We start from the raw sequence: 24,398 nt of genomic DNA on the forward strand, positions 1-24,398 counted from the left end.
ATGAAACAACACATCTGTCAATATATAAAGTGGAACTGTGCAGAAAAAAGCCTGTTTCCTGGAGAAAATGAGTGACTGGTGAAAGCAGCACCGCTTCGGAGATTGTCATCTGTGCGAGGATGTTATACCCGATGGATATATAAGTTTAAGTCTTCAGTGGACTTCGCTGAAAAGTGATTTGTATTAAAAGTGTATGATTTTATGTTACGTGAAAAAACACATTCTCAATCATATTATACTTTTCATTCAAGATTCAGATATTGTTAACTTAATCAAACAGTGTGTTTTGTTCTTCATTCTGAAGTGAATTTAGGTAAAAGGTGTTTTTGGCCTTGGGCCATTTACGACTTGTTGTTTAGGTAATGGTTATAATGATGATCATAATGATGAGGACGATGACCCATATAATATATATTAGTCATGAAAAGTGAATGAAGTCAATATCTGAACCACATTGTTTGATCGTTTCACAATATTACAGTTAAAAAACTAGTTACTGTCGTTTTTGTATCATAAAAAGAACAGGTAAACCTCTTCTATTAGCAATTCTAATACGTGTACTATCAGACTGTAGGGGATACTGCATTATGCAAAAGGAAAATTCATTACTATTTCATTCTTGAATTTGTGCATATGAAATGGGGAAAAAGCCACGCGACATCCTTGAACTCATTAAAATATCATGCTTCATCACATTTACTTTGTATATCACCAGGGATCAAGATCGATGAGGAACAAAGGTGATATTTAGCATACCAGGCGTCGGGAGAAACATTTGGGAGAGACTGGAGTTGACGGTTACTGAAGGCAAAAAAGGTCTCTTGACGACAATGAATCAATTAAGCGAGACAAGTTGTAAATTAATTATTTTATTTATTAATGTATTCTAAATGTATTCGTAGTACAGGTCTAAAATTATTCAAGTACCGTATGTTACATAAAGGAGGTGTATAAAGCCTTTGGTGCAATGTGGTAAGTATAAAGGGAGTGGTCCGGAAACCACAACTTCATTCAACTATTTATTATATGATGGGTTTTATCACCTTACTTTTCCTTGTTGGCAAATTAAAACATTCTAAATTGCTTACAAGGAGAAAATGAATGCTTTCCAAACAATAATATTATAGTACTCCTGTTAAAACAAGCACTACAAAAGTGTAAAATGTTGAAAATAAATATATCTTTTATCACTGCCAACAAGTAATCACAGAAAAAACAGAGACAAATACAAAATATATTGTTCGGGATTTAATGAAGAAAATAAACGGCTTAATTTCGTATTCTTTGTATATTATACATCAGCAAAGCACCATGATCTGTTAGCTCTATTTGAAAATGAATTAAACATAGAAGGTTACTGTAAACACTTTCTGTACACGTGATAAAAGAATAGTGAATTCATGATCCAGACACATAATTTGTAAGCATTTAATTGCAACGGTAAAGTAAGGATATAAGGCAATAGGTTGTATAGAACAAACATATGAAATATTAAAAGGGGACATTGACCATGAAACATTCATATGTTCCATATCCCTGTTGTATTGCAGTACGTCATATAGAGTGCTTTGCAATTAGGAATACTATTAGGTTGATTGAATTCGAAAACTATATTCTTATTATTATCTTCATTATCTTATCCTAGTTTTTTAATACGCATTTGGCGTTTGTGATTATGTAATAATAAGAATATGAATATCAAATGTAGATGGCATAATGGTTTAAAGAAGGAGAAGAAAGAAAGTGTAGACGTACAATGAAGGAGCGAAACTAAGTTGAGGACTCAGAAAAATAAAGAGAAGAACAAGAAGAAAAAGAAGAAAGAAGTCGAAGAACAGCATATTAGATTAGCTTCTCTTTTGCATTTAGCATCACTATGAATAGCTTGTTGTTGCATTACATCTAAAGCGGAATTAGACTGCTTGATACTAATACGCATTCGTCTTATTCTTACATTCATTTCACATGAATAAATCCTTCATTTCGGAATTATTGTTATGAGTCGGAAAGACTCAAGGCCAAAATTACCTTTTACCCGATTTCACATCAGGAAGCACAGCCAAACACAATGTTTGTATTCAAGGGGTATCACCCAGAAGGGAAGAAGCTATATCGATGAAATTTTATTCATGTAATTATTGGTCCTTATATCGTTATGAACACGGCAGAGTGCCGAATACGCAAAATTGCTGTTCTGAGTAAACGGCGTTTGAAAATCTTGGTACCATTCAAGTGGTCCTTCTAAAAATTTAGAACATTCGTGAGCACTCATTTGAAATGTATATAATAGAAGTGAATGTGAATTATTGGCAATATGTTCTGAAATAATCGATATATCCCTCACAACGCGTTTTAACAGCTATTCGGCTTCATGCTGTATCCAAAATATCTCGAACACGCATTCAACTACCTATAATCCATAGCACGCATTCTTGATTTGGGGTTTTTGTGTATAAATTACTGGTTGTCCTAAGGCTATGTAGACTTAGCTTGCTATATAAGTTACAAATAGTCATCCCTGTAATATTTAGCATGTGGGGAATGTTTGTACTTATTTCGGTATCACTGGATAGAAGATACCTACAGCTATACGTTGGTATCAAATATATTAGTATATGACATGTAATATAGAAAATCCGGGGTTTCCCGGTATACAATAATATAGAACAACATGATTTGTACTGCTAAGTATACGATTCGTCTCTCTGCCGAATTCATTTATCGCACTTAGGCACGATTCGTCCATATCAAAATTTCAATAACTACGTCGGTGAGTAAGATTTACCATTAATTTTTGGTGGAAATAAAAGATAACCTGCAACATAATCATAAGCATACACACACTCAATTTGCTCAAAATTCTCGATTCGTCAACAAAACCTGAGGACTTCTACAATGGACGGAGACTATGTAGAGAAGTCTCAAGGACTCTGAGATCTTCGCAATCTGAGGATTTCTACGATGGCGGTCTGTGGACAGTTAATAAATAGTGGGAGAAATGTGTGACTTTACACAGTGACTATGTAAAGAAGTCTTAACCCTAAAACTACTGAGACATATTTTGTAACACGGACTACGAAGGGGTGTTGCTGCCCCCTAATTTTCAATTGTAATCGTCATATACCCTTATATTTGGTACCAATGTATAGCTAAGTAAGTGATACCAAAATAAGTACAAACATTCGCCACATAATATCGCTATGACGTCATAATGTGAGAGCGCCCATGACAATTTGGGAAATTATCAAAAGTATAAGTAAAATTGATTTTCGGCTAAAAATGTTCGCCTTAATATAAAAGGAAATTACCTTTTCAACCTAACTAACCAGTAGAAAATCTGTAGCTCTTGGAATAATTTTACAAGATGAGCGAAATGAAAATCATTGATTTTACTTCCACCCCCATGGCCATTTTTGATGGACGGTTCGGGTAAGGTGCTAAAATTTTTACCACTAAACTGAGCGCAAACGATGGTTCTACGTTTAGCTTAGGTCGTTTAGGACGTAAATGAAGGATAAAAAAATCTTGGTAGTAGCGTAGTGTGGGTCATTATATGGGGGGACCGGGTCTGATTGGAAGGGGGCACAAGCCATTTTTGGCAATTTTCCAAATTTTGCAATCGATTGGGGGAGGGGGCACGTGCCCCTATGATGCTACCCCACTGAATCGGGGGGTGGGGGTAGTAAGGTTAATAATTACGTATCAAAATGAAGTTTATTGCTCCTCCACTCTTGGGTTATTTCAAAATATTTTTGATACCCTCTCGTAAAATTAACAAAATCAGAATCTTTGATGAAAGGCAGAGTATGATTAAACAGTGATTTTGTACACAAACATCAATGCAAACAAAGTCTAATCTCTGAATCACAATGATGTTACTTTCACTCTTTATTCGCTCTCCCCTCTGTCCCACTTGACAGACTTCAGAAGCGTCTTAAATCAGTTATCAGCATGACGAAGATGACCAAAATAAATCATTCTTTTCGGGATGATTCCATAATATCTCCTTCGTTCAGTGGCCAAATATTTATGAAGCACCTTCGCTTTAACTCTAAATTGACGGATTCCTAGTGTTCAACTTTTGTGAACAAATTACTGCACTACATTTCTATAAATCATAATGAAGCTTCGTAATTATGCAATTGTGTCCAGAGAATATCTTGCTTTTTCCTTTTTATACCTAAAAATACCTGTAAATATAGAAGGATCTATTCTAGTAATAGCTCATAATGCCACATTCAGCATTATTATTATAGCAATAGGGATTTAAAACATTCTGGGGTAATCTAAATATTCTGGACAATTGATGTTCTGTAACATGAATATTCTGGAAAATTCTGGTGATTTCCCAAATTTATAAATAGACGTAATCTATGTTATGATCAATGGGGATTGCCCTCTTTCGTCTAATTAAATTACTCAGGGTATATCACATTATACAAGATGAGAGTTTTAATTTAATTGATGTTTTGATGTGATAAGGAATAATATATTAATAAATATCGGATTCTGATATACCTCGAGTTCAATACAAAAAAATAACTAAAGCACCATACACCATTATTTATTTCAACCTCACTGTTATGATTGCTTCTATTATATTAGAGTACAATTGATGAAAATTAATGGCTTATTTATTGATATTTATATAATAATTTCATCAATTAATAAATATCAATGCTTCTAATTTTGCAGCTGAAAGTAATACACGTTTTAAATCCAAATTATGCAATTCTGTGCACTTATGTATAAGATATTTTGGTCATTGTAATTTTGAAGAAAGAAAAAGCCATCACACGGCAACTTTCACACAAGTTTTCTGTCTTAGAATTGAAATATTAATTTTAAATAAATAATTTAAATTTTGAATGAGATCAAACACGGTTATGTTTGCTTTACAATTTGCATTCGAAACATACTATATACACCGTATGACGATACAATAGTGTCACAGAATCACGACGCAGGTTATTGTGAAAGCTGATAAAGGAAGAGGATCGGAGCAGACACATTCAAGATGATTAGAGGAGAAAAGCTCCTCTTAAATCTCACGACATAACTACAATCGTCGCACTGATACTCTTTTAGAGTATTAAATATGCAACGAATAAGAAGGAGATGAGGAAACATTCATATACGAGGATGATGATAAAATGAATCCATGGAAGAACGGAAGTCTATAGCTTACAAGAAAGGTTAGGAACACTGTAAGAAGACACTAAAGCTGCATTTCTACTTAACCCTTTTTGGATTTTTTTACATACTTCCATAACATGTCTAGCTTATATAGCTAATGATGCCTATCTATGTATATAGATATGCTTAGTTTGATAAAGAGAATGACAAGTGATTAAAACAGGTTTGGGATGTATACAAATATTCTACGGATTGATAAAAAATAATAAAAACTTGATCCGACGGAAAATTATTCAAATCAATGCAGGCTCGCTGAAACTTTTGATGCGTCTGATACATTGGACAAGTATCAGCATTCAGCACATTCAAGTACATTAGTTATAACAAGTAATATAATTTATACGCAATTGTTAACCGCAAGAAACAACAATGTTTGCACAAAACAGACCGCAAGTGCAAAAGTGAAATTTTCTAACGTCTTTCGTGATTGGATGCGTGATTCGAAAAAGTGTGTGTAATAAGAATCCAAGAATAACGATGGTAATGAGATTAGAAAACAACAGGAAAACGTGATGAACGCCCAGGATGAGTTGTCATTCTCGATACATGCATGGTCACAAAAAGACACAGAATCTCAAGGAATAATTTCGCAGCAACAAATTGGATGGTGTTCACAGATGTCAAATGAGATATGATACTATGGTTTGAATGCCTACGGTACAGAATGGTGAAAACTAACAAAAACGTGGCTTCTAAGCAAAATCTACCGTCTAAAGAAGCAACGTGGCTAGAGTGTACACGTAGATGTATTCTAAACACATTCGGTCAATATTTATACAAAAAAAGCATTTTAAAGATCAGATTTTTACTTTACAGTATTGCATTTCTGCAAGTTCACCACTCTTGCACATTAAGGAATTATAGACATCTTTGAAAGGGTTCAATCATATTGGAAAATTCTCTTTGTTGTAAAGGTCGCTGTACCAAGGTGCTTTAATTGCCTTTACAGCAAATGACCTTGAATTCTAAGAGAGTTGGTGGATGATGATTTTGTAAAACAAATAATATTAGAAATACTTGATTTGATAAAAGCCAACAACATTATTACTATAATTAATAGTCTAATTTTGATTACATATTATTGTATAATGGGATTTAGTATATTTCATATCACGTCTTCATGGTAAAAATTGAGACATTTGAATTTATAATTGTGTTAAATATTCGCTACAACTACGAAGACAACCGCAGTATCATGGCAAGAGTTTGTCCAAATTATGCCGTTCACATACCATGCCCAAAACAAAGCAAAATGACAACAGCAAATATGGTAAAATAGCCACGAGAAATCTGCATTAGTATTAAACTATTATAATAATGTATTACAATTCCAATGTTATTAAGAAATTAATTATAATGTTTAACACTCAGTATGAGAAAAGCCTTTAAGTTCATACGCTAGTGATGCTATTATCAAAACAGCCCAGACGGTCTTTACAGAAATGAATAAAAGTCTGTTTTCTTAGACGACGCCAATCAATTAAACTCGCCAGCTCTCTATTCATTCTATTGACAAACTTCACATCAAAGTAAGTACAAAATCAAGTGTTTTCAAGTGACTCATGTTGAGACGAATGGAAAAATTAAAGCATACTAGTTACCAGTAAGTGAACACTTTGCTCCAAGATACACCATAATTATAACCATTTAGCAACAATCAGGGACTTGCAGCTAAAAGGTAGATGCCCTATATAATATCACAATAAATCGACCCCACGAGTTAACGTATGGGTAACCGAGACTATAAGCAGTTGGTTCCTTGCGTCTTAAGGTTATTAAACTGTTGTGATTTGGTAGTTCACAGCATCTTACGAATGGTAGTGAGCTTTGGCAAAAAGTGCAATGCTCAATTCATAGCGAGTATGTAGAAGAATGAAAATATCACAGATATACTTTTATAGGTGCTGCGGTTCTTTAGTTACGTTGTAAAGAGGGCTGAATCAACAACACTTTTGTAAAACGTACATAACTCATTTACAAAAATAAATTAAGCAAGTTTGCAAAGTATATTTGTAGAATGAACTTTTGCAAAACATCTAGGTGTTGTTTTTCAATAATATATTGATCTAGATAATGAAAATCAATTTTTAGGTTGCTTCGACCAACAATACCCTTAAATGGGATAATATAAATTAGATCACCTCCAGAAGTCTTGAAACGACCATACATACGAGGAGTGGTCAATAAGTTCGTAAAACAAGATACTTGATAGTGTACTAGTCAAATTCTCACTCTTGAAAAATGTCACAGCATACATTAATGCACACGTCTGCGTCAACAAACCGAAGACTTCCGATTGCCCCATGAGTACGTCTTCAGTGAAGGCTCACCAGCATTGATCACCAGCAAAACAACCTGATATTATGAAGGTAGGACTTAAAATTCACCTCCGTTGGGAGCAAATTCCATGATGACCCTATGTTCGCTTCTGGTAGTACCTGTGAATTCAAGGACGTAGTCTTCCTCTGCAGGGTGTCCTGCCCATATACAGTCAGTAATGTTGTGAAGGAACAAACTTTTAAATGAGACCAAATTCATAATCCTGCGGCAATGTTGCATACCTTGTTCTACAAACTTATTGAACGCCCCTGGTATGTATTCATGACAATCTTCATAAAAGACACTTGTCCAAAAGATTAACTATGCTTCATTACTGATTCTAACACAATTATAGATGACAATATAGGATATCTTGTGATGTAGGTCGTCTATGGGTACACTAGAATTGAATATTTGCTACGACCCATGAACAGAATGTCCCCTTTATCACCTTCAATCTACAGTATAGGCATTCGTGTGTAATACATCCTTACGATGTTCTCAGATGTGCTAGGCAGTCGATTTAACATGCGATTAAAAAGGCATTTGATACTGCGTAGAAGCACGTTTAGGGCCATTGCTTTTGTATGTCACTGTCGCTTATTTATTGCAACTGTTGGTTTTTATAACCTTTGAATGATATAGGGCATTTGGGTCACTTCATAGCAGCAAAGAACTTCATATTAAAGTACAACCAAAAAAGCAGGTAAAACAAACGTAGTCAAAACACACCGAAAGTGTAGAGTAACATTTTCGTTGTTTTGTGTACGGTGTTTGATTGCATTTGGCTATTGGATAAATCAATACATTGATAATAGAAGCATAGTTTGGTACAATCCTAGGAAATATTTATTATTAGTATTATGGTTTAGGGTAAGGATTCGGTTTTAGGGTTAGAGTTATGACTATGCTGCGCATGGTATCCTATTGTTATTCAGAATAGTAATGAAGATATCATTTTAAAAGACCCATTTTATGAATAATGAGCAAGCAAACAATTTTGAAAAAAGTGGTGTATTTGGTGGCTATGAATTGCCTATGAATTTATCAAATGACTGATTGATTGATTGATTGATTGATTGATTGATTGGTTGGTTGATTGATTGGTTGGTTGATTGATTGATTGATTGATCGATCGATCGTATGGTGGGTGTGGTATAGGTCACATAAGAATATATATTTACTTGGTCTTTATTTAATAATTTAAAAAAAATGACAAAAATAATTACGATTAACCCTAGAACTACGAAAGGGTGTGGTACCAACCTCCCCCTAGGATTTTTTTATCCGTCATTTTACGCCCAAATGACTTTAGCTAATAGTAGATCCATCCTATGCGCTCATTTAAGTGATGCAATGTTTGCCCCCAACACCTTACGCGGGTAGGACCGGCCATAAACGATTACCACAGGAGGAGGGAGGCCTGGTGAGGTCCACCAGTAAAATCAATGATTGTATTGTAAACTTATTACCAGAGCTACTGACTGTTAGGTTGAAATTGTCATTTCCTTTTAAATTAGAAGACAATTCGGTTCAAAATCGCATGTTCGTAAAATGTTTAGATGAAAATCAATTTTGTCTATACTTTGTACATAGCCAGAATTTCTCAAATTGGCATGGGATCGCTCATATTATGATATCATAACGACATTTAGGGAATGTTTGTACTTATTTTGGTATCACTATATAGAGGAGGCTCATAGTAATACATTCTTCAAGTCTTCAAGTGCTGTTCTCCTAACAAAGCGAAGCTTATCCAAGGAGTAAGGTGATGATGCTCATAAAATGTGCAGAGCAGAAATGTGCAGAGTGCAGAACAACAAACGGTGCAAGTAAAAAGAACTGGAGAGCTGATTTAGATGACTTGGTGAGTAGCAGTAGAATGCAAGACCCTAACTGCTGGCAGAGCTATGGCCTGGAAAACGTTGACAGATGGTGCGGCAACTGCTTCCGCAGGTAGCCTGTTCCAAGTTGGAATTGTCCTCACAAAGAAAGAGTATTTGTAGGTGTTGCGAGTAGCCAAGACTGGAAGGTAGCGTAAATTGTGTGATCTTCCAGAGGTTGGGTGAAGCCTGATGTTTGGTGGAAAGCTGATGTTAACTAGACCATGATGGATTTTATAAAACATTGTACATTGAGACATCACTCTTCTAGTGGCTAACTGGTCTAATTGCAGCTGATCCAGAAGAGGTGTTACGCTTGTCTTTCGATGAAATTCTCCACAAATGAACCTAACAGCCTGACGCTGGACCATTTGCAAGGGTTTTACACCACGAGCTGTGTATGGACTCCACGCTGTAGCGGCATACTCAAGTTGAGGTCTGACAAGAGTCTGGTATGCCTTTAATTTGACATCCTTGGAACATGGCCCAAGGTTACGACGAATAATTTCAAGTGTGTTGAGAGCTTTTGTACGAATGTTTGAGATATGTTGTTTGTTTGAATGATAGGTCATTAGATATAGTTACACCAAGATATTTGACGGCAGTTTCTTACGAGTGACAGTGAGGTGTTGACATTTGCTGGCATTAAAAGACATTTGCCATTTGTCTGCCAATGCAAACACTGCATTCAGGTCTTTCTGTAAGGCTACATGATCTTCTGGTCCTTTTATCTCACGATATAGAACACTATCGTCAGTGAATAATCTAATGGTAGATTCCAGCTCTTCAGTGATGTCATTGATATAGATAAGGAAGAGGGTGGGTCCTAACACTGACCCCTGGGGCACACCAGATTTTACAGGTGCCCAGTTTGAACAAGTTCCATTCATGGTAACACACTGTTCCCTGTTTGACAGGAAACCTTGAATCCATTGGTACTAACTGTAGCGGTATATGACGTTTTTGATTGAAAATTAGGGGAGTTTCAACACCCCCTTGTAGCCCGTGTTATAAAATATGGCTCAGTAGTTCTAAAACAGGATATACACAATCAGATTAATCCTTGTCCCGATAACCCTCATAGCGTCCAAATGGCTTGAGCTAGTCGCATAAACATTCATTGCGAGGTATATGGTGGTCGTTCGAACTTCGAGGGTATGGGTGGTGTATCCCATTGATATGTATTTGTATTTGTTCCCTTTACAAAAATATTGTAACTGATATTGGGTTCAAACTTTATATTTACATTAGATAATAGGATAATAGAATTTCTTTATTACATTGAATCAAAACATCTCTGGGAAAAATGTTTGACTTTTGTTTGTGCATGGTATTATAGCCACGATATCCTCATGTTGATGTAGGGAAACAAACTAGGCCGCAAAAAAAATTGCAAGTCTAGTTTTCAATAATGTAATAAAAATACATGTATTTATTAATTTATTGATTATGTTGATTGATTTATCTATCTATTACTTATTCATATATTTATTTATTTATTTATTTATTTATTTATTTATTTATTATTTATATATTTGTTTTATTACTCAAAACTTGCTCATCGATTTAATAAAAGCTGTATTGTTTTAAAATATGTGAAGAAATATTAATAATACAGGTGAGATAATTGCTTTCGTGATATTCTAGAAAGTTTTTTGACATATTTAGGGACACCCTGTATATAACAAAAACTATACATCTTGACATAGTTTGTAAGTGTACCATCCCATTACTCCCCAATATTATATTTTATTATATTTTCTGAAGTACCTCATTAAACGATTGAAAGCAGGTGTTCCACTTATTCAAATATCTATACTGCTTTTGAAATGGTTCGATAACGTCTGCGTTCAAAATGGCACATTTTGATTCTTTTATCATGTTATTTTAGAGGCAGGTAAATGGTGACAATCGATGTCACTGAGTGTGTCATTTTGTTCTTTAAATACCACTGAATATCTTTGTTTTTAAACTCATTGTCATATAACAAAGATTTTTTGGTGATACTGTTGATGTCCAAAACTCTTGAACGTTACATACTTTCAAAAATAGTCTTAACGAACAGTAATGCCTGCAAGTATGTAACCATACTATTTTGGGTTTTGACAATTAACAATGTTGTGTAATATGTTTAAGTCTAGTTTGTAATTGTTTTTTTTTGTATGTTTGCACAGACCCAAGAAGGAACAGCTTCTGTTGAACCGGGCCTTCTTGTTGAAACAAAGTTTAATATAAATTTAGATAATACTAGTATGTGTTCGGGTTAATCCTGCATTAATAGGCATCTCACCATCATCTAGAAGTCTTACATAATATATCAATAGATGTATCCTACACCCTACTTGGCATTGAAAGCAGTCCATGCCACTTAAATCCCCTGTATTGGTAAAAGAGACCACCTTCTGTAGAAGGGCTATGGTTCAATTTTTTTATCAATCGCGCAGAAATTGTCTAAGTGCAATGACGTGTTGGTTATTTGTGCTCAATTGTTGTGAGTCTTCATTGTCTTTATGGTCACTATAAGTTTGTTTTAAATAAAACCACCTGATTCGTTTTGATAATTATTTTACTTATATATAACTTGGCATAGTGTGGTGATTCCCGGAGACTTCCTTTAAAACTAAGAAACGTGCTCCTATTTCCTGAAATAACTTTTCTCATTGTGCATGTGCACTTAATAAATCTCAAGGTAACTGTAGCTCAAATGTATCCGAAGAATTATTTTTAGATTATGGTATTTTTATAAGGAGTATTGTTTCCTTTAAACTAAATGCAAGTGTTGAGTATGTGTAGCAATAATTATTTCCCATGATGCTCTCCATAAAAGTCACTGGACAGGAAAACCCCGTGCATTTGATATTTGAAATCAAAACCTCCTATGTAAAAGTGTGTTCCATTGTTAAACCTCCTAAGTAAAAGTGTGCTGCATTGTCAAACCTCCTATGAGTAAATTACAGTACAATATCATAGCAATCAGGATATTCCCCCTTAATTCAATTTTATTTAAACGAAGGCGTGGATTTTATAGACTCTGCTGAAGCTAAAGGAAAACCTACTATACATTAATCAATTCGTTGCAGACAGCTTTGATACGAAATTCGATTATGGATAAATAGCAATTAACACCAAGGCAACGATGCATTGCAATTTCTGAAAGTTATAGAGTAGAATGAATGTAGACTTGTATATTTTCATCCCATATTAAGCTACATTTTTCCAGACCTTAGACTTAAATAGAAACGAAAAGTCCTACTGACAGGCAATTGTAAGAAAAAATTGTTTCTGCACCTTCAATCAATGTTTAAACTGATAAGCAATATCAAAAAACAATTCCCTTCTTCCACCACCGTTAATATCTGAATATCCATCATGATCACAGATTACTTGGTCGGGTCAACAACCAAACGACTGAACGTCCCTTTCGAAGGAGGAATTATTCAAGGCAGCTCATTTACCCAACGTGATTTAAATCTTATGCTTCATATGTTACCAATCAAAATTCAGCAATATCCCCCAGTTAATATACATTAAGCTTTGCGTGGCCTCTGGCGATATTAAATTTTACTTAATGCATCAGAAGCGAGCACTTTTAGATAAAGTTTGAAGAACATATATATCGTTATGAATTCGGCAGAGTGACGAATCGATAATTTTGAGCAAATTGAGTTTTTGCATGCTTATGATTATGTTTCAGGTGATCTTTTATTTCCACCAAAAATTAATGGAAAATATTACTCACCGACGTAGTTATTGGAATTTTGATTTGGACGAATCGCGCCTAAGTGCGATAAATGAATTCGGCAGAGAGACGAATCGTATACTTAGCTGTACAAATCATGTTGATCTATAGCATTGTATAGCGGGAAACCCCCAATTTTCTATATTACAGGTCATATACTAATATATTTGATACCAACGTATAGCTGTAGGTATCTTCTATCCAGTGATACCAAAATAAGTACAAACATTCCCCACATGATATTGCTGTGGTTTAATAATGTGAGTGCGCGCCCGTGAAATTGGAAAATCCCGGAAAATCATACGCAAAATATAGGCCAATATTGATATTTTTGCTTTAAAATCCTCGAGTTTTTGCTAAATATTACAGGGATGACTATTTATAACTTATATAGCAAGTTAAGTCTACATATCCATAGGACAGCCAGTAATTTCTACACAAAAGCCCCAAATCAAGAATGCGTGCTATGGTTTACACGTAGTTGAATGCGTATTCGACCTCTTTCTGCGCAGTGGTAGAGACATTTCGGGTACAACATAAGGCCGAATAGCTGTTAAAACGCGTTTTGAGGGATATATCGATTATTTCAGAACATGCAAGTATTGCCAATAATTCGTGTACATTCACTTCTATAATATACATTTCAAATGAGTGGTCAGGAATGTTCTAAATTTTTAGAAGGACCAATGGTATAGTACCAAAATTTTCAAACGCCGTTTACTCAGAACAGCAATTTTGCGTATTCGGCACTCTGCCGTGTTCATAACGATAACTCACTTAAAATAGCTCACGTACGAATATCTGGTCACATACTTGTACATCTTATTTATTCTTATCATAAGTCCCGTTTTGTCAAGTTGTAATCAAGATCGTCGGGAAATGATTCTCAGTTTTGATGCGGAATACTTTATATCAAGTGTTATTGAAAAATAATTATGAGTGTTTGTGAAATGTTAACGGATAGACAGGTTGATAGCTGATCACCTCTTAGGGAATAAGTAGCACCATGGTAAATACATTCTTGAACAAATTCATCAGGACTGTTCATAGTAGAATTGAATGGATGCAGTTCAACTGAGATCGAAAGTAGCTAGCACGCGGAGATCATCCACCGAGGTCAAACGTGAATAATGATGACGCAAAGGGCATCAATGTGGAAGGCTACGTTTGGGATAAGCAGGAATACAATTGAGAATGTTGATACTAAAACGTACACGAAATTAGTAAGGAAAATAGCGCCTCCTTTAAATGCTCCCATTCGCATATTTATACATGGATCTGGTTTCATCTGCATCACTGTAGGCTGCAGGAGAGTAAAGGTCCAAATGGATAGAGTTAATAACGTAATGTAACGTTTAGGGTTTCCACTTTATAAAGTTACTTTCACTGTTTTCATCTACATGGTTTATAAGTGCATCTGATTCTACATGATGTTTGCTGTAGAAAATCACCGACAGTGATTTGTATAGTATGCCTATAAAATCAGAATTATGCAACGTAACATAAAGTAGAGTGGAGAGTTCCACACCATGAAAGCCATGTATATAAAAAACAGTTTGAAAGTCATTTGAAGGCAACACATTTAATTTGGCCTAGAGAACAGTATTGAGCCAAATAGCAACCTTTCCCCTGTCCCGGTCGGTACACTACTAATGCTTGAGACTACCATAAAACTCATTAACCTAAAGTATTAATTGTAAAGGGTTAGTATATCCTTCAAATAATGTAACACATGTAGTAAGCGTTCGATATGTCACCAGCCATGTATCCCTACATAATATATAACGATAAGAGTGAGACTACAGTCATATTCTGGTGATAATGCATTGCGAATTTAGTATTTGTGACACGATCTGGTCCATGGGGGCCAAAGGCGGCAAATTTGAAATTGAGATAACGGCAAAAATATGGAGTAAAAAACAATAAAATACATAAAAAAATAGATATCAAAAACTTCATAACTTTAGAAACAAGTATGCTAGGCCTTTAGTGTAAATGGTAGCCTATTGTATGCATAATGTAATAATTACAGTAACTCAATTTTCAAAAATGCCTCCTTTGGCCCCCATGGACCAGATCCTGTCACATTTGAAAAGCAAGTGACAACCATTAGTTCTGGACCAACAGTGGACTAGATCAAGACATGGTGCAAAGGGACCAAATTTATTTGCTAATACTCAAAATTGTGCTCCACCTATATATCATTAATGTTGGAATGCCATTCAAAGCGAGGAAGTGTGAAATAAATATGCATCAAGATTAAGTTAGGATTACAAAGCGAGGATTTCTATAGCATTATATTGGCAAATTTCCCCGGCAAACTTCACTCGATTATAAGCATTCCTCGCGCACTATGAGGGTAGTGTGTGGGGTGTGTGTGTGTGGAGTGTGGGGTATGTGTGGGGTATGACGTCAACCCTAGGTTAATCTCACCTATACATGTATGTATCACATACTTGAAAATGTTGTCGGAACAATAGTTTATTGAAAAAACTGGGTAATAACGTCTACATCTTATGCCTCATAGACGATTTGCTTAAATAATTATATCTTAAGTGATGCAAATCCCTATGCTGCACAACATACACGTATCGCTGTTTATTTTATGTTTGATGTCCGAGCACTGCTTTAGTTGACTTACATACATAACAATACGGTATTAGTTTGAACTACCGAAGTGTAAAGATACAATCAAGAAAAATATTGCGAGTGTTACATTTAAATATTATGTTAACCTTACTCATAGTACGAGAACAGATGGATTGGGTTATCTTAAGGCGCTATACAGGATACTGTAGATGTTATTGACATGATTGATGCCGTTAACATTTCCCTGGATCTTGTGTAAACGAAAATGTGATAGAAGGAGATTGTATTGAGAGATTTGCATGTAGGAAGGAGATGGAAATATCGATTCCTTAAAAGAACATACTGAGCACTGCTTTATACGTTACATTAATGATTTAATTTTTGTCTACATTAAACCATTGTCGAAAACATGTTTTCACATCACTCTGGCTCACGATAAATTTGCCATCACAAGTGAAGCGGGTAGTTTGTATCCGATATTAATAATTTAATTATAAGTAGATCTAGGCGGATGTAACAAATAGCGGACAAACAAGAGCTTGAGAAATAAATCGTGTGTCATGTATACACCAGGCACAAAAAGAAACTCGTCAGTTATATTCATCCTTTCTGTTCAATAACTTGATAATTTTGGATTATTCTGAAATATACATTTTGTTAATTGGACTTTGCTTTCTCATTTGACACCCTGTTTATGAAAAACGAACAAGAATTGACCAAGATATGCGCCTCAAAAGCCTGAAACCCCCAAATCAAAAGTTGCATTTCAACGATTTTCAATGGAAACGCATCGTTGTATTGCACACAAGCACCACGGGCCAATCAATAAAGCACACAGTGTAACAGGCACAATTGAATCGTTAAAATTGCAACTTTTCATTTTGGGGTTTGAGAGTTTGGAGGCGCATATCTTGGTCAATACTTGTTCAATGTTCACGAACAGGGTTTCAAATGAGAAAGAAAAGTCCAATTAACAAAATGTATATTTCAGAATAATCCAAAATTATCACGTTATTGAACAGCAAGGATGAATATAACTGACGAGTTTCTTTTTTGTGCCTGGTGTAGATCGAATGACCTAATATGTATAAAACATGTTCACTTCATTTAACTTTATCTATTTTATCTCTTTCTTTGCAAAGGAACGTTACAACAAAAGTCACACGTTCAGTAAACGGCGTTTGAAAATCTTGGTACCATTCCATTGGTCCTTCTAAAAATTTAGAACATTCGTGAGCACTCATTTGAAATGTATATTATAGAAGTGAATGTCCTCGAATTATTGGCAATACTTGCATGTTCTGAAATAATCCATATATCCCCAAAACGCGTTTTAACAGCTATTCGGCTTTATGCTGTATCCAAAATGCCTCTACCACTGCGCAGAGTGAGGTCGAATACGCATTCAACTACGTGTAATCCATAGCACGCATTCTTGATTTTGGGCTTTTGTGTAGAAATTACTGGTTGTCCTAAGTCTATGTAGACTTAACATGCTATATAAGTTATAAATAGTCATCCCTGTAATATTTTGCAAAAATCAAGGATTTTAAAGCAAAAATAACAGTATTGGCCCATATTTTGCGTATGATTTTCCGGGATTTCCCATTTTCACGGGCGCGCACTCACATTATTAAACCACAGCAATATCATGTCGGGAATGTTTGTACTTATTTTGGTATCACTGGATAGAAGATACCTACAGCCATACGGTGGTATCAAATATATTAGTATATGACATGTAATATAGACAATTCGGTGTTTCCCGCTATACAATACTATAGATCAACATGATTTATACAGCTAAGTATACGATTCGTCTCTCTGCCGAATTCATTTATCGCACTTAGGCGCGATTCGTCCAAATCAAAATTTCAATAACTATGTCGGTGAGTAAGATTTACCATTAATGTTTGGTGGAAATAAAAGATAATCTGAAACATAATCATAAGCATACAAAAACTCAATTTGCTCAAAATTCTCGATTCGTCAATCTGCCGAATTCATAACGATGTGATGCATAATCATAATCATACTACAAAAATCATTCAATATACATAGCATCACATTGTACTACACATGTGATTCTGGTTATTCTGTTCTTCGGAGTACAGCATCCCATGTCGATGCTGTTCATCCATACGGTAGAATCGAGTATTCTACGTTGATGCTGTTTAAGACTCATGCTTATTTAATTACATGTGTTGATATACAGATCGGCTGATGCCATATCCTGTTAAGATTATCTGACCCAAATATGTATAAATACATCAGATTATTATCGTCTTCAATGAATAAAGACGTAAACTCATATAAATTTGTAAGCGCTCTTTAAGCAAAGTCATTGTTCATTGAATTTACAACTGTATGACAAAACAGGCAAAACTAGTAACCTTCCGCACAAGATTTGCAATTTCAAGAAAATTGGGCATGTTGGTCATTGCTCATTGAAATGAAGCTAGTATATGGACAATATAAGTGTGCTCTTTTATTTAATGACATTGTTCTTTAACAGATTTACCACATTCGCCTTGCTATAAACATTGAATTGCATTATCTGTTGACGTAATGAAACAAAAGTGTTTTTAGTGGGAAGTGTTAGCTTTCGTTGATATATGAAAAAATTCTGATTGAAAGAAGGGAACATTAGGGGTTTTGACAAAAACCAATCACAGATGCCGTATGTTCCACTAGTCACCAGCTAGAAGCTCACACAGCTCCTATGATGCTATGCACTCAACCGTAAATAAAGACTGTGTAGAGACAAGTCACTGCTTGCTTGGAAGCTCTTGGACGAAATTGTGTGCTCAGTTGTATCGAGGTGGACACTATGCATAGATGCGTTTATAAGAGAATCGTTTTGTAGCTAAACCTTTCAATATGTTGATAGGTAAAATCTACATACAACAGCATAAACAGCACAAAACTCAGCGAGTACCCTATGATTTCGTCAAAATCTTCACGCATTCAAAAGATAATCCTTACTTTGCTTTCTTAAGTAAGAATTTAATCGTGATGCAATTACATGCTTCCACTCTTCTCGTTTCCGCCCATCAATCAAATATACAACTGAACTTCGGTGGTAACGTTCGACCACAAAGCCTGTAGTAACCTCGTGAATAAGTTTTGCTGTAAGTGCTGAATAAGTGCTCAATCTACAAGCATGATCTGGTGATTAAGTCTGATAAATGTTAGTAGCTTGTATATAAATCCCATAATACTATAAAAAACACACCTCGTAACATCAAATGAAAAAAGCATTACAAAACAAAGCCAACTATATATTAACCGGTAAGCTAAATAACGTAACATACCTGAATATCTTCAACAAGCAAAACCTCCCAAGATTATCAGTAAGATGAGTGCTAATTAGTATAAAGTATAATTATCATGATTATTCAGAGCATATACAAACAACCATATCGTAAAAGACAATATAGAAATCCGAATAATTTACACATGGAGTGACTTCAATTTATTTGCTTTGGCTCCAAGAATAGTCATTCTTATAGTTCTGCTAAATTGTTCAACATGTATAAAAACAGTTTTAGAGATATTGATTGCATTTGAAAGATCGAATATTGAACGCTATTTGACGTTTGGTAACGTGTGTTTAAAACTTCAATCTTTTTTCGTATTCTTTTCTGTTTACCTATTGCATGTTGTAATGAAGATCGTGGGAAGTAATGCACGTGTTCTCTCAGGTAAGCTATTGTTAGTTAATGAATAAAAAATCATGGTTTGTAGGTTAATACATTCCATATTCGCCGTCGAAGTAATGTAATAATCGGATTAAGTACCATAATAATAGGGTAAAGCAATGATTATTTCGCACTTCACTAGTACGTTCAGGCGGTACCTCTGCATGGAACCAGATCAAGCTGATCACTGGCACCTGTAAGATTAGTATAATTTGAAAAAGCGGTATTGTATTCAACCTATGATCGCAAACATACACGGGTGATGAGTACAACCTGCTTGTACCGCAGCGCGCGATACATTCACATTGATTTATCTGGCACAATATTCCTCTCACGTAATTTTTTCATTGTCATTTATAACATTTTGATACCTGTAAGAAATAAGGCCATGCCTGCTTTAATCGATTGGCTCCAAACAAATGATTTGAACCGGTGTCCTTCACCGTAATCATAGCGCAGTGCAGTCCATTCAATCATAATATGATTACGGCAGAGTGCCAAATACGCAAAATTGCTGTTCTGAGTAAAGGGCGTTTGAAAATTTTGGTACCATTCCATAGATCCTTCCAAAAATTTAAAACATTCGTGAGCACTCATGAGAAATGTATATAATAGAAGTAAATGTACACGAATTATTGGCAATACTTGCATGTTCTGAAATAATCGATATAACCCTCAAAACGCGTTTTAACAGCTATTCGGCTTTATGCCTATCCCAAATGCTTCTACCACTGCATAAATAGAGGTCGAATACGCATTCAACTACGTGTAAACCATAGCACGCATTCTTGATTTGGGGCTTTTGTGTAGAAATTACTGGTTGTCCTGAGGATATGTAGACTTAATTTGCTATATAAGTAGATAGATAAATAGTCATCCCTGTAATATTTAGCAAAAACTAGAGGATTTTAAAGCAAAAATAACAATATTGGCCTATATTTTGCGTATGATTTTCCGGGATTTTCCCATTTCACGGGCGCGCACTAACATTATTAAACCACAGCAATATCATGTGGGGAATGTTTGTACTTTTTTGGTATCACTGGGTAACAGATATCTACAGCTATACGTTGGTATCAAATATTTTAGTATATGACATGTAATATAGAAAAATCCCCCAATACAATACTATAGATCAACATGATTTGTACAGCTAAGTAATGTATATATGTTACATTGCTTATGTATTCAAATTGTAATAATTATTACAAATTATTGTAAATACATGATTTCGTTCATATTCTTGCAATTTACTTTAATTATTTCTTATTAATATATCTAACGAATTATTGTACTCAATGTTAATATTGTATATGATGTATATGTTATTGATTGATGAATAAACTTGAACTTGATCTTGAACTTGAACGAAGTATACGATTCGTCTCTCTGCCGAATTCATTTATCGCACTTAGGCGCGATTCGTCCAAATCAAGATTTCAATAACTACGTCGGTAAGTAAAATTTACCATTATTTTTTAGAAATAAAAGATAACCTGAAACGTAATCATAAGCATACAAAAACTCAATTTGCTAAAAATTCTCGATTCGTCACTCTGCCGAATTCATAACGATATGTTGCCATCAACCTATTCGATCGTAGTGCATTTGTTATGTGTGTGAGACGAACTGTCACGGTAGATTGCAATCATACTTTTGTGAAGTCCGCCTATATTTACGGTATGATACGTCATATGCACAACCTCTATACAGAAGATTTTGTATTAACTTGTTTAATATTCAAGTCCAGTCAATTATCATTGATTTTAGTATTTACACTAGTTGACACAATGTGTGCACTTAGAATCATTATTCATAATTTTCCTTAAGCTTCCCAAACTTTATTTAAATGCACGCTGACAATTCTTGAAATTATCTTATGATCAGCATGAAGTCATTTTAGGGTAAGACAATATGACTTTACAAGACAATGAGACGATAACAAGTATAAGACAACGCCAGCGGCCTTAAAAACAATAATTCTACATATTCTCGAGTGCAACTACCTCTTCAGTCTGGCTACCACCAAATGACAATATGATTTCAATGGATTGAATTACCTCTTTCCAAGTCGTTTTGTTCAAGTAATAATGTTAGTCTGAATTTTGTACGAGCAATCAAGCGCAATGTCCTCAAATCGTATTCCTAACTAAATCAGGAAAGTACAGCGCTGGGAATGGATGAACTATTTCAGACAAAACTTGGTCAGTTATTACAAATTGCGTATGATAAATCTGATTGTTTGTTTATTATTTTCTTTTGTTTTTATATTGAATTCAAGCTACCTTAGTTTGCTTTGGTTTTGAGTTATTTGCCCCAAGGAAATGTATAGTAATGGTTCTATATATCAAATTAACGGAGAAATCATTTTATTTGCGTGAAATCTTCCATATATAACATGCAACCACAATCCTTTTTAAAAGTTGAGAATTCTAAAAGACTTGACCAACACAACAATCTAGGGTAAATAGCACGGACTGCGGAGAGTCAGCAAAAACAAATCTACCTGCTACGTTCTTGTAAATACTTGATTTTTATGTGCAGTACTTAAGCGATTCTTCAAGTATTCCCGGTCTGCTGGTTATGGCTTGAAATTTCTCTATACGTGCCTGTATGATTGAGTAGTGTTATTTTGTTTATAGGACCATTTAACGAGCCGAGACCGTGTATACCTCAGGAGATATCAAGATTATAAAGTAGATGCAGAGATCATTGACATATATAATCTTACAGTGGCTGAGAACCGAACCCATTCTGTTACTTCGATTATTGCTTTAAAGGCGCTCAAAGTACGGTCATGGAAAACAGTAAGCCAGATAATTAAGGCACCAGTTAAGTTCACCCCTGTATATCCTAAACAAAGGCAGATATATCATAATTGGAACTAACAGCCAATAGCTGCATCTTAATTCAGCTGGTCGAATTTAAGACCTCATTCGTTAAAATTGTTTAAGAAATAAAGATACGACGATCAAAAAACCCGAAATGCAAATTTAAAAGTTACAGTTTGCCACACTATTGATTTGTACACAAAGCGTTTGCGAACAAGATATTACTAGCGCCGTGCTTTCATTGATTAGCACGAAAAACTAGCGTTGTGCTTTCATTGATTTTTCATTTCATTTCATTTTATTTCGTATCTTCATTAGGTTTAGATTCATCGTTTCTTTAATTATCAACCAATTTTAACAAATAAGGGTCTTAAATCAGAGCTAAAGAGTACAGGCATCGGCTGCTTGAGTTAATTTTGACACATTTGTCTTTTATGATATACAGGGGTAAACACTACTGGTACCTTAATTCGTTTGCTTACTGTATATTGTTTCATGTAATATTGTTCATGAGTTAAATCCTTTATCATAAAAAGAAAGGAGAGAAACAGACACAAAAGAAACGAAGATAGAGAGAAAGAGAGAAAGCAAAGTGAAGATGAAGTGTTAGTTTATTAAAAGGATACAAAAACAGCGTTACCGGAGTTTATAAAGATATACCATTTCGCAATGTTTTTTTATGAATATAAAAATAAATACGGCAGAAACTCATTCCTCCAAACTATACCCCTGACATAAACAAGTGATTGACAATGTCTATTTGACCGTCAAATTGGAAAAAGTCGGTTAGGTAGGCCTTCCTAATCAATCATACGTTCTCCTCTAGAGGTAAGACAACCACGCATTCAGGCACCGCCATTGGATGGTCAACCAGACGTTGTCAATTACAAGCTTTAGTTGTGATCTGTCGAGGAAAAGCGCTATGTTTCAAAGGAGAGGGATAAACAAAAACGGAATTTATTTTTGATTGCTTTGCGATATCAATCTAGAAAGACTAGAAGTTGCATCCGTCACTTTCAAATACAACACAGTATATCGAAATGCTTAGTAGATTTTACAATAAAGTAATTTGCAAATGGTAGACGGTGATTTGTTGCTCTGCATGCTAACCATAGGCTTCAACGTAAAAAGTCTGAAATTTTGAGATATTTTTCAACTGTACGGTCGCACCAATACTAAGCTGTTTGTACTCATTTTAATACATTAACCCAAATTATGGTCATAAAATGTAGAATTCTGACATTTTTTACCATTTAAATAAAATTTGAAACTTGTCGTCTGCACTCGAGACCCGCGTGGATACTGGAGAGAGTTATTGCAATTCACGACCGAGGGTTATTGACACTCCTGAGAAGCAGGGTACATATTTAGAGCATGCGCGACAATATCTTTGCAAAATAGTGACTAACTATGAATGTATAGTTTGATGACCAAATATCTTAATTGAAATCAAGATAACATCAGCAGTTGGAAAAAGTTTAGTTTGAGAAAGATAATGCACTCAACAAGTTGATATCGAAGCAGAATAATTGTCACCTGGAAATACTTCTTATACGTGCGTTGCAGTACCTTCTATGCCCTGGGGTTGTGTACCACTTCTTCGTAGCAGACTCTTGCTTAACAAGTTAAATCAATAATAATGTCCCCAGCCGACTGATGCTTCTGTTGGACAACGAACTGATCAACACGTACATTTGTTAGTATACTAAGCGCCATATGGCATTAGTTGGTCGAGTTGGATTCTGTAGAAATCGAGTGCATGAGCTTACATGGGTTGTAGAATCGAGTAGGCAATATAATAACATCGCAGAGATCTCTTTGTTAAACATATTGCCTTCATTAAATTATTTGCTTTTTAATTATTCAATGCAAAAGATAATAGGAAGCAGCTGTAATCGTTGAACCATTATGGTTTTCTTTTCTGAATTATAACATGCAGTAATCTTATTTTTTGATGAAGACATGATATTTTATCTTAATTCCTTGAAAAAAATCATACATTAAGTGATTATCGTCTTCGTCTCAATAGTTTAAAAGGGGGAAAGAGACGTTTCCAAGCGATTTCCTTAATATTTAATAAAGGCTACAAAGTATGAATGTTAAACCTGGGCTGCTCAACCGATATGACCAACGTGTTTGT

At 34.8% G+C, this 24,398-nt stretch overlaps 2 protein-coding genes across 2 annotated transcripts in view; both read right to left on the reverse strand.

The window, feature by feature from the left end:
• The window catches only part of LOC140143076 (bombesin receptor subtype-3-like), a 113,077-nt gene that overhangs the window by 59,739 nt on the left and 28,940 nt on the right, over positions 1 to 24,398 (reverse strand).
• Positions 9,371 to 9,970, reverse strand: LOC140142425 (uncharacterized). The gene has a single exon (XM_072164394.1). The coding sequence runs from the start codon at positions 9,968 to 9,970 to the stop codon at positions 9,371 to 9,373; it is 600 nt and encodes a 199-aa protein (XP_072020495.1).

Source organism: Amphiura filiformis, chromosome 20, assembly GCF_039555335.1.
Source record: "Amphiura filiformis chromosome 20, Afil_fr2py, whole genome shotgun sequence".
Classification (NCBI taxonomy): domain Eukaryota; kingdom Metazoa; phylum Echinodermata; class Ophiuroidea; order Amphilepidida; family Amphiuridae; genus Amphiura; species Amphiura filiformis.

What these genes read in the sequence shown, in the direction of transcription:
- LOC140142425 (XM_072164394.1), bottom strand. Translation starts at nt 9,970, where the DNA reads ATGACCTATCATTCAAACAAACAACATATCTCAAACATTCGTACAAAA.